The sequence below is a fragment of the Mauremys reevesii genome, linkage group 1 (assembly GCF_016161935.1).
Source record: "Mauremys reevesii isolate NIE-2019 linkage group 1, ASM1616193v1, whole genome shotgun sequence".
Classification (NCBI taxonomy): domain Eukaryota; kingdom Metazoa; phylum Chordata; order Testudines; family Geoemydidae; genus Mauremys; species Mauremys reevesii.
Window position 1 is genome coordinate 63,789,469 of NC_052623.1, and position 13,061 is coordinate 63,802,529.

A 13,061-nucleotide genomic window follows, 5' to 3' on the forward strand; every position below is an offset into this window, starting at 1 on the left:
GCGGCTGAAGGACCCACCACCCAAGACACAGTAGGGAACCGCCCAGTGAGTACACCCCCCACCCACGTCCTGCCCCCACCTCAGAACCCACAACCCATAACCCCCCCTGCCCTGCTCCTTGTCCCCTGACCACTCCTTCCCAAGACCCCCAACCCTAACTCTCCCCCAGGACCCCACCCCCTGCCAAACTTGCCCCGCTCCCTGTCCCCTGACTCTATCCACCACCATCCCAACAGACCCCAGGAACTCCCACGCGGCGCCTACCCAACCCACCCTTCCCCATCCCCTGTCTGCCCCCCCAGAACCTCTGCCCGATCCAACCCCTCCTCGCCTGCCCCCGGCCCCAGACAGAGCCCTCACCCCCCACACTCCTACTCTCACCCTGAGCCCCTCCCACACCCCAAACCCCTCATCTGCAGCCACACCCCACAGCCCTCACCCCTGCACCCCATCCCTCTGCACCCCTCCCATCCCCAAACTCCCTCCCAGAGCCTGCACCGCAATCCCCTGCCCCAGCATAGGGCCTGCATCCCAGATGTCCTCCCCTACCCAAACTCCCTCCCAGAGCCTTGGGCAGGTGGAGGCCAGAGTTTGGGCGGGGGCAGGTTCTGGTACCACCAAAATTTCTACAAACCCGCCACCCCTGGACACTATGTAGATGTGGGGAGCAGGGGGCCCCTGGAGGGAGTGGTGACAGGGAGTGTGTGGAGGGGGCGGTGACACTGTTTGGGTGTGGGGGGAGGCACTCCTGGCGCTCTGGAGGAGCTACTGGTGTGGGTGGGACGACAGGGCAGTGACATTGTGGGGAGCAGGCAGCCCTGGCATAGGCAGTGGGGGGGGGTCTCTGGGATGTGGACACTGTGGGGGGATGTAGGCCTGGAAGGGGGGTGTTGGCAGTGGGGGGAGGGCAGCCCTTGAGGGGACACTGAGGCGGAGGAGGCAGGTCCCCGGCGGTGGCCCCGGGGCGGCGCTGTGGGAGGCAGTCGGGGCGGCGCCATGTTAAGAGCCGCCCTCCTCTACCCCCCGCGCTTTCGGCTGCTCCGGCTCCGCCGCCCGCCAGCGCCTCCGAGCCCCCGGCCTGCGCCCGAGGTAAGCGGCGGCGCGGGCCGTCACGCTGCTCCCGCGGGGGTGGGGTGCAGGGCCGCGCTCGCCTGCCGGTGCCCGGAGCGGGCCCTGCCCCTGGGGCTGCGGGAAGGCGGCAGAGGCGGGCTCTGCCGACAGGCCCCGGTAGCGCTCCCCGTCCCGGCGGGCACAGCCATGGCCAGGCCCCGCCGCGCTGAGCGCAGCCGGGGCTGGGGGGTGGCGGGAGTCGCTGCGGGCCCGGCGGACAGCGCGGCTCCTCCTAACCCTGGGGCGCCTGCCTGGGCCGCCTGTAACGTGAGACGGAGCTGGGCTCTCCGCACGGGCTGAGCTTCGTCCTGGCCGCGCCGCCAACCCAGCGTCCAGCCTCGCTCCGCTTCAGCCAAACGGGTGCCACGGCCCCCCGAGTTGACGCTTGTTCATAGTCACCCAGCTTGGTCCGGGCAGCGGGGCCCTGTGTTCTCGTTTGCACGAGTCCTGTAGAAAGCAATCAAATTACGCAGGTAAAGCTTGCAAATTAGTAAAGGGTGGGGGTGGGGGGTTGTTGTAATGAGATACCAGCCTATTGCTCTGTGCTGGGTGGGGGAGCGAGGCAGTGACTTCATGCAAGTCTCCCTGTTCCCACAAGGACCTCCTCAGAGAGGACCTGGGCATCATATACCCCTTCTCAATGGACATCTGCAATCAGAATAGCAAACAAGATGTTCTGATGTGATGGAGAGGAATAGAGAATAATGCAAAGAATACGATAATGCCCATATATCAACCCATAGGGTGACCAATACTGTACACAGTACAGACCACACCATCTCAAAAGGCTACTGCAGAACTAGAGGACATACAGAGAAGCCTTGATCAAGGGCACGGAATATCCCATGTGAAGAGAAACTTTGAAGATTGGCTAGTTTATTTGAGAAAAGAGATGTGATAAAACATGTAAATTAACAATAAGGGAAAGGTAAATGGGGAACTCCTTGGAATCACGGTGCCTGACTCCTGTATTTACAAAAAGTTCCAGTCTGATGGTAAAGGAAATTAACAGTGTCAAGGAAATCTTCTGTGCAATAGCTCTCATGGTAGAGGAAAAAAGCAATCCCTCTCAAAGTATAGGGAATGATCACCCATGCACTTTGAGCTTCTTTGCTTCAACACTTTGAAAATTCATCTTTTCCTCTTATCTGACAGCAAGTAAAGTTACTGTAGGTCCTGGCAGTTTCTTCTCTGCACCACTGAAGGTTTCTGGCTTGCCTTCCTTTCCATCTTGCCTTCCAGTTGCCAAGTCTACCTTATTCTCCTTCAGCAGTGACAATGCCCCCCTTCCCTTCTCCCCCCCCCCCCCATTTGAATCTTTACACTGGTTTCCCTCATGTATCAAGTTTTTATCCCTTTAAAATTCTCCATAACTCCAGCACTGTTTTTCTTCTCCTATACTCCTTATGGTTTGTCCACAATCTAAGCTTTGTTTCCTTCCCCTCTAGTTTTTGTGCCTTCTTTAATTGTACCCTATAATGTCTCTGATTTAACATTTGTCAAGGTCCATCTCTGTCATCTGAAAACACTTCAGGACCCTCCCCCCATTTCAGAATCAAATACCATCCAAAAATAGTTATATCTCCCACTGTTAAAACTTAGAGAAGGTAGGTGAGGCAATATCTTTTATTGGATCAACTTCTGTTGGTGAGAGAGACAATCTTTTGAGGTATATGCTCTTCTTCAGGTCTGACCTGCATAGCTTGAAAGCTTGTGTTTCTCACCAACTGCAGTTGGTCCAATAAAAGATGTTACCTCACCCACCTTTTCTCTCTAATATTCTGGGACCTACGTGGCTACAACAACAGGGCATACTATTAAAACTATTGGAAGTTAGGTGTAGACAAACCAGTATTATACTAACTGGTAAATTCCCCTGCAGCTGTTGAATTGTTTCCTACAATATATTTTCTGCTTTGTTTTGCTTCACTTTTAAATAACTTTTATGCAGTGAGATTACTCTGTAGATATATAGAGCTCATAGAGGATCAGGAAGAATTGTCTACCAGACTAAAATTGCATTTGCTCATTGCATTCCATTGGTGATCCTGCTTCTGCAAAAACTTAATCTGTTATATTTCCTTTCCTTTTAGTTGCCTTTTTCAACATATTGAAACACATTAACTTCACTGAAGATACAACAAAAATGAATTTGGTCTACTGCATATAGTTCTTTTTGACCAAAGCTTTCAAAGCTGGGTGTCGGAGTATGAATTTAGGAGCTTAGTTTTAGGCCTGGATTTGAAAAATTTGACCTTTAAACAGTGGCTTGATTTTTGTTACGTGAATTAGCACTGATATAATCAAATTCTAATGTGATTATAGAAAAAAGAATTAGACGTGACTACAGGGAAATACTAATTTTGTATATATAAAATGAATATAATCTAGTGTAAAGATTTGTATAGCTGTGGAATTGTTCTGTTACAAAAATTGATTCTTATGCAGGATGATATCCTTTTAATTCATCACATTTTGGGCTTGAACAAAAGTACAGTCAGTAGAACAGGTAAACACAAATACTACCATTTATATTTAACACTGAAATTGGATTAAAAAATTAACAACCTGAAGGCAATAAGAAACAGCCATTGTCTCTTTCCTGATAAAGAATATTTAACTGAAGGTCTCTTTTAATTTACAATATACCATATGGCTTTATTTAGAAGCTCTCACTTAAGTTAAATGTAATAATTTTCTCCTGATATTTATAGTTTTTAAAAGTTGCTAAAGAAGACAGCTGCATTTTTATTGGCATTTTCCTGGTTAGAATTTAAACTTATAGTTTCAGAATGAGCAGAAAAGGAAGGTAATAGGCATCAAAATTAATTTGTGATGTTACTTTCTTAGCTAGCCAGGAATGGGTGGACACATTTCTGTTATGATGGGGTTTCACAGTAAGATAGAAAACTACATCAGGCTAATATTTCATAACAGTAGGATTGTCCTCTTTAACTTTCTGCAGCTTTTTAAAAAAATTGCATGGTAAACGTATGGCTGGTAGATATATTTATTATTGGTATTGTGGTAGTGCTTAGGGGCCCTAGTCATAGACTAGCCATCACCTTAAGCCCCCAACTAAAACCTCTCCAGTGCATCATCAAAGATCTACAACCTATCCTGAAAGATGATCTCTCACTCTCACAGATCTTGGGAGACAGACCTGTCCTCGCATACAGACAGCCCCCCAACCTGAAGCAAATACTCACCAGCAACTGCACACCACTGAACAAAAACACTAACCCAGGAACCTATCATTGCAACAAAGCCCGACGCCAACTCTGTCCACATCTATTCAAGTGGCATCATCATAGGACCTAATGACATCAGCCACGCCATCAGGGGCTCGTTCACCTGCACATCTACCAGTGTGATATATGCCATCATGTGCCAGCAATGCCCCTCTGGCCAAACCTGACAGTCTCTATGAAAAAGAATAAATAGACACAAATCTGACATCAGGAATCATAACATTAAAAAACCAGTAGGAGAACCTTCAACCTCTCTGGCCACTCAGTAACAGACCTAATTGTGGCAATTTTGCAACAGAAAAGCTTCAAAAACAGACTCCAATGAGAAACTGCTGAAGTTGACTATGCAAATTAGACTATAAATTTAGGCTTGAATAGAGAATGGGAATGACTGAGCCATTACACACATTGAATCTATTTCCCCATGTTAAGTATTCTCACACCTCTTGTCAAACTCTGTAATGGGCTATTCTTGATTATCACTACAAACATTTTTTTCTCTTAATTAATTAGCTTCTTAGAGTTGGTAGGAAAACTCTCACCTTTTCATGTTTTCTGTATGTGTATATTTATCTCCTCACTATATGTTCCATTCTATGTATCCAATGAAGTGGGCTGTAGCCCACGAAAGCTTATGCTCAAATAAATTTGTTAGCCTCTAAGGTGCCACAAGTACTCCTGTTCTTTTTACATCCCCACTGTGCTAGTTGCTTTACAAACATATAAAAAAGACAGTCTTTTCCCTCAGAAATTTACAGTCTTCCTGTAAGGCAAGAGAGAGTAGATGAATTCAAGAAATGCAGAAGACAAGCAAACCAGTGACAGAACTTGGATTAGAACTAAATGTCCTGGCTAATCATACTGTGTTTAAACAGACAATGCTATCTCCCATTTAAAAAACAAATGACAGTTTAAACACATCCCTAGTGAACTGTTCCTGTTGCATGATATTTGGCTGTGGTAGCATCCTGAATTTAAAAAAAATCCCATTTCCCTTCCCCACTCTTCCAGAGCAGCGTTCCACCTTTTCTCCTCCTCCTACCTTTCTCCCCTTCCCCCCAAAAAAGAGAACATGCAGTTGGTGGGTCACCTTACTAAAAACTTTGGGAACCACTGTTATAGAGGATATTCCCCATGGTAGCTGAGGACTGATGGTGTATCTACTAATCTTACTATCTTGACTTATTTTGGATAAGTGGAGTATGAAGTACAGTAGAAGTACTGGAATGGAAAGTTAGTTCTCATAATTCTGTCCCCTCTCAGTCTCTGTCCTCTGCTCACATATTCCCTTGTGTTCTGCCCAGTCTCCTACCTCAATACATCATTTGTCTCTGCTTGTTCCTGGCTCAGCTATTCCTCAGTGAGTGCCTGGAATAGTCTCTCACTATATGCTAAGGAATTAGTGGAAAAAACATCTTCAAGAAGCTGCTGAAAACCCAACTGTTCAGTTAAGTGTTTAACATGAAATGGCCATGCTGCATTTTCTGTTTGGTTTTGTCTGGCATTCTTTGCCTGTACCTTTAGATTGTAAACCCTTAGATGTGGGACCCTGTTAACTTTTTGACACTGACTTATTATTCGATAGTACCATGGGTATTTAAGATGCTGTGTACCAGTCAATGAGGGTTTCTTTTAAAGAGTAGGGTAAAATGAGCATGATGAAGTGATGTATTCTTAGGGCTTTATAAGAGGCCCTCAGTTCAACCTGAGCTACCAGTTAAGTTTTAACTGGTATAAACCAAAACCATGTGGTTATGTTGTACAGCACTGCTCATCTAATGCCTTCCAATCACTGCACAACATTTGATTAAACCATATAAAGCTGGTGTAGAGTCTCAGGCAGAAATGCATGTGATCGAACTGTTTAGTCTGCTCAAAAAAGTTTTAAAGAGGAGAATAAAAAAATATTAAGGATATTTTTGTGTAGAAAAAGTTGGCAGGAAGAGAGAAAGGTAAAAGAGGCAGAGGAAATGCATGAAGGCCACAGTGTGAAATTGGAAGAAGCTACAAATGCAATGGGCTTCTTAGGATGACATCAGTTTAGTAGCAGTGGGATTCTTAATTAGAGAAATGTTGTTTTTGGAGTCTTAGAATGTAGAGAGTGAATCTCTTAGTTCTTCTAGGTCGTCTCCCTGTTCACTGCAGGTGTGTTGAATATTGCAAGTGTTCTGGGTGGGTTTCAGCAGAAATATTTTAATAGGTTTGAAGATTGCAAAAGTATGTTTTTATATTTTTCAGGTTCCTTATTTTTGTTTAAAGATCAAGAGAAGTCAACCTGGTAAGATGGAATCCTCTGATATTGTACAGTGAAGCCCTAAAATACAAACTAATGTTAACGTTGACAGCCTAGGAGTAGCAAAAATAATTAGTGGTTTTGAGAATAAACGTAAAAAGATTTGGAGCCTTCTAAAGACCTTGCCTTTCAAAGATGCTAAGAGTCTAGTTCACTGCTGGGTTACTCCAGTTTTATGCTTGTGTAATACCATCATAGTCCAGGGAAGTTACACCAGTAACAGTAAAATTGTAGTAATTGAATTATGGTCCAAATGTATAGTCATGCTCTTACTGTCTTAATGTAAAGATATAAGTGTTAGCACGAGTTTCTTCAAGATGCAGATGTCGATAGTTTAAAAGGTTCTATTTACTAGCAAAAGTGAAGGTATTTGGGTAGTAAGTGTTTATTAAGAAGTTAAAATTCCCAAGCACAGAGAGTATGGTGAGAAAACATATACTTCTAGAGTTAATTTATGGACAAAATGAAGGCAAAGGATAGGATAATTTCTGTTCTGTACTGTTCTGTTCCTTGCCAGGCTTGGAAAGTAGTTTTTGGAAAGGCAGAATAACACAATGATCCCAAAATGGTGGATTTAAATGTAAATTCATTTTAAATGTGTAATGTAGGAGTAGAAGTTGGAGAATAAAAGACTATAGATTGCCAGATGTGGAATGATTTCATAAGACAAAAAGATGTTCAAACCTGTGTACCACTAAAGAACATATGAGGAGATGTCTTGGTAACTTGGTTCCATTCCCTTCACACCATTATTGTTCCCTTCTCTATTAAAAGTTACCACCAAAAAAAAAAAAAGTTTGGTACCCTATTATAGACCAGTTATTAAATCTGAAATGTTCATATAAGGCAACTGAAATTTTGTTTCTGAAACATGGAAAGAATTTGTGTAACTGGAAGGTACTTTTATAGAAGTCAGCTGTTCTGTAGTCACCTGAAAAAAATGGCCATCTTGATTATCACTACAACAGTTTTTTTTTTCTCCTGCTGATAATAGCCCATCTTAAGGCCTGGTCTACACTACGTGTTTATACCAAATTTAGCAGAGTTAAACCGATTTAACCCTGCACACATCCACACAATGAAGCCCTTTATATTGATATAAAGGGCTCTTAAAACCGATTTCTGTACTCCTCCCCGACGAGAGGAGTAGCGCTGAAATCGGTATTGCCATGTTGGATTAGGGTTAGTGTGGCCGCAATTCGACGGTATTGGCCTCCGGGCGGTATCCCACAGTGCACCATTGTGACCGCTCTGGAAAGCAATCTGAACTCGGATGCACTGGCCAGGTAGACAGGAAAAACCCCACGAACTTTTGAATTTCATTTCCTGCTTGCCCAGCGTGGAGCGCTGATCAGCACGGGTGGCGATGCAGTCCCAAATCCAAAAAGAGCTCCAGCATGGACCGTACGGGAGATACTGGATCTGATCGCTGTATGGGGAGACAAATCTGTTGTATCAGAGCTCCGTTCCAGAAGACGAAATGCCAAAGCATTTGAAAAAATCTCCAGGCTATGATAGACAGAGGCCACAGCAGGGACTCAACACAGTGCTGTGTGACAAGCGTAACAGAAAGCCAAAGAATCAAATGGACGCTCATGGAGGGAGGGAGGGGAGACTGAGGACTCGAGCTATCCCACAGTTCCTGCAGTCTCCGAAAAGCATTTGCATTCTTGGCTGAGCTCCCAATGCCTGAAGGGTCAAAAACATTGTTGCCAGTGGTTCAGGGAATATGTCGTCAATTTACCCCCCCCCCTTCAAAGAAAAGGGAAGAAAATCGTTTCGCGCCTCTTTTCAGTGTCACCATATGTCTACTGGATGCTGCTGGTAGACGGGGTGCTGCAGCGCTAAACAGCAGCATCCTCTCCTGTCTCCTCCCTGGTTGCAGATGGTACGGTATAAAATGACTGATAGCCGTCCTCGTCATCATCCTATGAGTGCTCCTGGCTGGCCTCGGTGAGGTCGGCCGGGGGCGCCTGGGCAAAAATGGGAATGACTCCCGGTCATACCCTTCTTTAAGCTTTGTGTCCTGGAGATTCAGTCTTGGAAGATGGTGCAATAGGGATGGTAACCGTCCTCATCATAGCAGCTGGAGGCTGAGCTCCTCTCCCCCCACCCCCTTAATGAGTAATGGAGATGTCCTGCCTGGAATATCATAGCAGCTGGAGGCTGCCTCCCCCTCATTTTTATCTCACTAAAAGGTCAGTGTTTCTTATTCCTGCATTCTTTATTACTTCATCAAACAAATGGGGGGATAACTGCCACGGTAGCCCAGGAGGGGTGTGGGAGGAGGGAAGCAACGGGTGGGGTTGTTGCAGGGGCACCCCCTAGAATGGCATGCAGCTCATCATTTCTGCAGGATATCTGGGGCTCTGACCTGGAGTGGCTGTGCTCTCTGGTTCTCTAGTAGACTTGCCCCATATTCTAGGCAAAACTGACTCTATTTTTAGACAAAACATAAAGAAGAGAATGACCTGGGAAGTCATTCCCATTTTTGTCCATGCGCCCCCGGCCGACCTCAGCGAGGCCAGCCAGGAGCACCCATGACAGCAGTAGCCGGTACAATATGACTGGTAACCGTCATTGCCAATTTCCAAAGCAGCAGACGGTGCAATAGGGCTGGTAACTGTCTCTGCTACCTTGCAAAGGCAAACGAATGCTGCTGTGTAGCACTGCAGTACCGCGTCTGTCAGCAGCATCCAGTACACATACGGTGACAGTGAAAAAAGGCTAAATGGGCTTCATGGTTACCATGCTATGGCGTCTGCCAGGGCAATCCAGAGAAAAAGGGCGCGAAATGATTGTCTGCCGTTGCTTTCACGGAGGAAGGATTGAGTGACGACATTTACCCAGAATCACCCGCGACACTGTTTTTGCTCCATCATGCATTGTGATCTCAACCCAGAATTCCAATGGGCGGGGGAGACTGCGGGAACTATGGGATAGCTACCCACAATGCAACGCTCTGGAAATCGACGCTAGCCTCGGTACATGGACGCACACCGCCAAATTAATGTGCTTAGTGTCGCCGCGTGCACTCGACTTTATAGACTCTGTTTTAAAAAACTGGTTTATGTAAAATCGGAATAATCCCGTAGTGTAGACATACCCTAATTGATTACTCTTGTTATAGTTGGTATGGCAACACCCATTTTCTCATGTTCTCTGTGTATCTATCTCTTCCTACTGTATTTTCCACTGGATGCATCCGATGAAGTGGGTTTTAGCCCACAAAAGCTTATGCTCAAATACATTTGTTAGGCCTGGTCTACACTAGGAGTTTATATTGAATTTAGCAGCGTTAATTCGACTTAACCGTGCACCCGTCCACACCAGGAAGCTAATTAGTTCGACCTAGAGGGCTCTTTAGTTCGAATTCTGTACTCCTCCCCGACGAGGGGAGTAGCGCTAAATTCGACATGGCTATGTGTGGACGGAAATCGACCTTAGTAGCTCCGGGAGCTATCCCACAGTGCACCACTCTGTTGACGCTCTGGACAGCAGTCCGAGCTTGGATGTTCTGACCAGCCACACAGGAAATGCCCAGGGAAAATTTGACACGCTCCGGCGCCTTGTGGATGTTCTGCAGGACCGCAGGCAGGAGGAGAGAGCCCCCCTGCACTGTATCTGCAACTGCCCTCCCCCGCCACAAAGTCCCAAACCCCCCTCACCCAAAGTAACAAGAAGGAGGGGCGACAGGGGCCGTGAAAACTGTCACTGCACCCCTGCAGAGTGCACAAATACAAGAAGGCTCTCATTCCCTAAATGTTGAGAAGTCCTTCCCTTCCCCTGCCCCAATCCCAGTTTCATCCCCTAACTGTGTAGTTGATTATTAAAAGTAGTTTGCTGTTAATTACTATTTCCGTCAAGTTTTTCTACAGAAGACTGTCTGTGAAGCGGGGGGGGAAGGGGGTTGTTAATTGCATAGGACAGTCACCTTTACCAGGGTACAGACACGGGGGCAGGATCAACAGCAGGTCACACACACAGTGCAGTCAGTAGGCACCCTGGTCGGTCTGGGAGGTGTTTTCCATGTTCTGTGTGGGTGGGGGGTACGTGACTTTGTGGCATGGGAGGGCGGTTACAGAACTTATGCAGCGGTCCTTGTCCCAGACCACAGAGCCACGCAGCAGGGGAATCTGTAACCATCCTCCCCTGCCACAAGGTCACATAGCCCCCGCACACGGAGTCCCGAAAAGGAGGGATGACAGGCTCAGTTGAAACAACCAGTCCAGCACTGCAGACCGCTCTAGGAGCAGGAGCAGGAGCCTATCATTCCTCGAGTGTAGAAGCTGTGTTAACATCACTGCACACCCTACCCACCACAGTCTGCGTCCCTGTTTCAACCCTTTAACGCGAATTCATTAATAAAGAAAACGTTGTTAATTAACAATGTTCCATTAACTTTATTTTTAAATGTGTGTTGGAAGGGGGGAAACGTGGTGAACGGGGTATGTCACCGCAGAAGAAAGTCAACAGTAACTGAAGCAGGGGCAGGTTCAGCTTCTCTGTAAAGAAACTGAACAGTCACAGGTTACCCTGCTCCCTGAGGAACCTAGCTTTCAAAGCCTCCCGGATGCACAGCGCTTCCCGCTGGGCTCTTCTAATTGCACGGCTGTCTGGCTGAGCGTAATCAGCAGCCAGGCGATTTGCCTCAACCTCCCATCCCGCCATAAAGGTCTCCCCCTTGCTCTCACAGAGATTGTGGAGCACACAGCAAGCTGCAATAACAATGGGGTTACTGGTTTCGCTGAGATCCGAGCGAGTCAGTAAGCTCCTCCATCTCCCCTTGAGACATCCGAAAGCACGTTGAATGATGACAGTTACCCAAGACCACCCTCGACACATTTTTCCCCCCAGCATGCATTGTGGGGAAATCCCAGAATTCAAATGGGCAGCGGGGACTGCGGGAACTGTGGGATAGCTTCCCACAGTGCACCGCTTCCAATGTCGACGCTTGCCCCGTTAGTGTGGACTCACAAAGTCGAATTAGTGTCCTTAGTGTGGACACGCAAATTCGACTTTGTAAGGTCGATTCCAGAAATTCGAATTAAGTTAAATCGAACTAATCTGGTAGTGTAGGCATACCCTTAGTCTCTGAGGTGCCACAAGTACACCTCGTTCTTTTTGCTGTTACAGACTAACACGGCTACCACTCTGAAACCTGAAAAAAGTGGCCATTCAAAGTTGTTGTTGTTTGTTTTCTATTTTTAAAAATAACTATTGGCTGGAGATACAAATTGATGGTGTTTGTTTTGTTTTAACAGCTGAGATTATGGCACTGAAACAGATTTCCAGCAACAAATGCTTTGAGGGTTTCCAGAAGGTGTTTGAACATGACAGGTAAACATTACAAAGGCAACCTAAAATTTTAGCACATGGAGAGCAATGGCAGTATCATATTACTTCCAATATTTCCATAGTCAAAAGAAAAAGACAAAATATGCATTTCTCTGATACTAATAGTTTTAGAAGCTTCATTTTTGTATTGTCTTCAGCTTACTAGTTGCTTTATTCTACATTTTTAAACACTTATTACTAAGTTCTGCAGAGGGAAAACATTAATAGTAAATTTACTATGTCCTGAGAATTGGTCTCATCACCTTGGGCTGCTATATTTGCAATATGGAGATATTAATATATATTAACTCCGTGTGAATGAAGCAGTAAGTGTTTTATTCACATGACCAGATGCATCAAACAAACTAAAATAGAAGTAGAAACAATCTTTTAGTGAGGGGGAATTACCTATACAACTATATATGAGTATCTAGTTTTCATTTCTGGTCTCTAAAAGACACCCATTACCAATGAATCAGCAATTCTTTGCTGTGAAGGGGAGAGACTCTTTTAGATAAAGGTCAAACTCCAGTTGCTTACGTAAGTCTTTTCAGCCTGTTTGCTTGTGGCATGAAATAGAGTATAATTCAAACATATTACAATATTAATTAGGTGCTTGTCCATCTTTTGAATTAGATATATATTCCTTTATATAATACTGCTGCTGGAAGATCTTGCATCTAAAGAAAGTAGCTTCTGAAGAAAACATGCTTTCTACTGGCAATTTTAACACTGAATAAAAATTGGGCAATTGATTAGTGTATCAGTCTGGGAGACTGAAACAACTTGACTTTTGCTTCTATATGTACTGCACTGTAAATTATGTGAGCTATCTGTATATGTTCTTAAAATATCGCTCTCCAATTTAACAGACAAGAGTTAGGCTGTACATTGTTAGGTCTTGAATTCCAATGCTAATTTTAAAAATATTCCCTACCAGCCAGACTGTAAGGATTTGGTTTATTTTTCTTTCTTTTTAAAATGTATTTAAAACATAGTAGAAATGCAGTCAGTGTTACTCAATAGGCTACTGTTGTGGCTTATTTTATATTGTTATTCACTTCATACTT

General features: G+C 45.2%; 1 protein-coding gene across 3 annotated transcripts in view; it reads left to right on the forward strand.

The window, feature by feature from the left end:
* Window positions 1–968: 968 nt before the first annotated feature.
* ESD (esterase D) overlaps window positions 969–13,061 on the forward strand; it is a 31,314-nt gene continuing 19,221 nt past the window's right edge. Inside the window, exons 1-3 of one of the 3 annotated variants that reach the window (XM_039524194.1) lie at window positions 969–1,089; window positions 6,600–6,639; window positions 11,919–11,994. In XM_039524194.1, coding sequence (XP_039380128.1) covers window positions 997–1,089; window positions 6,600–6,639; window positions 11,919–11,994 — 209 coding nt within the window. In that variant the 5' untranslated portion in view covers window positions 969–996. Of the gene's footprint in view, window positions 1,090–1,345; window positions 1,584–6,599; window positions 6,640–11,918; window positions 11,995–13,061 lie in introns of those variants that run through there. The other 2 variants (XM_039524204.1, XM_039524211.1) reach the window with 2 other exon arrangements.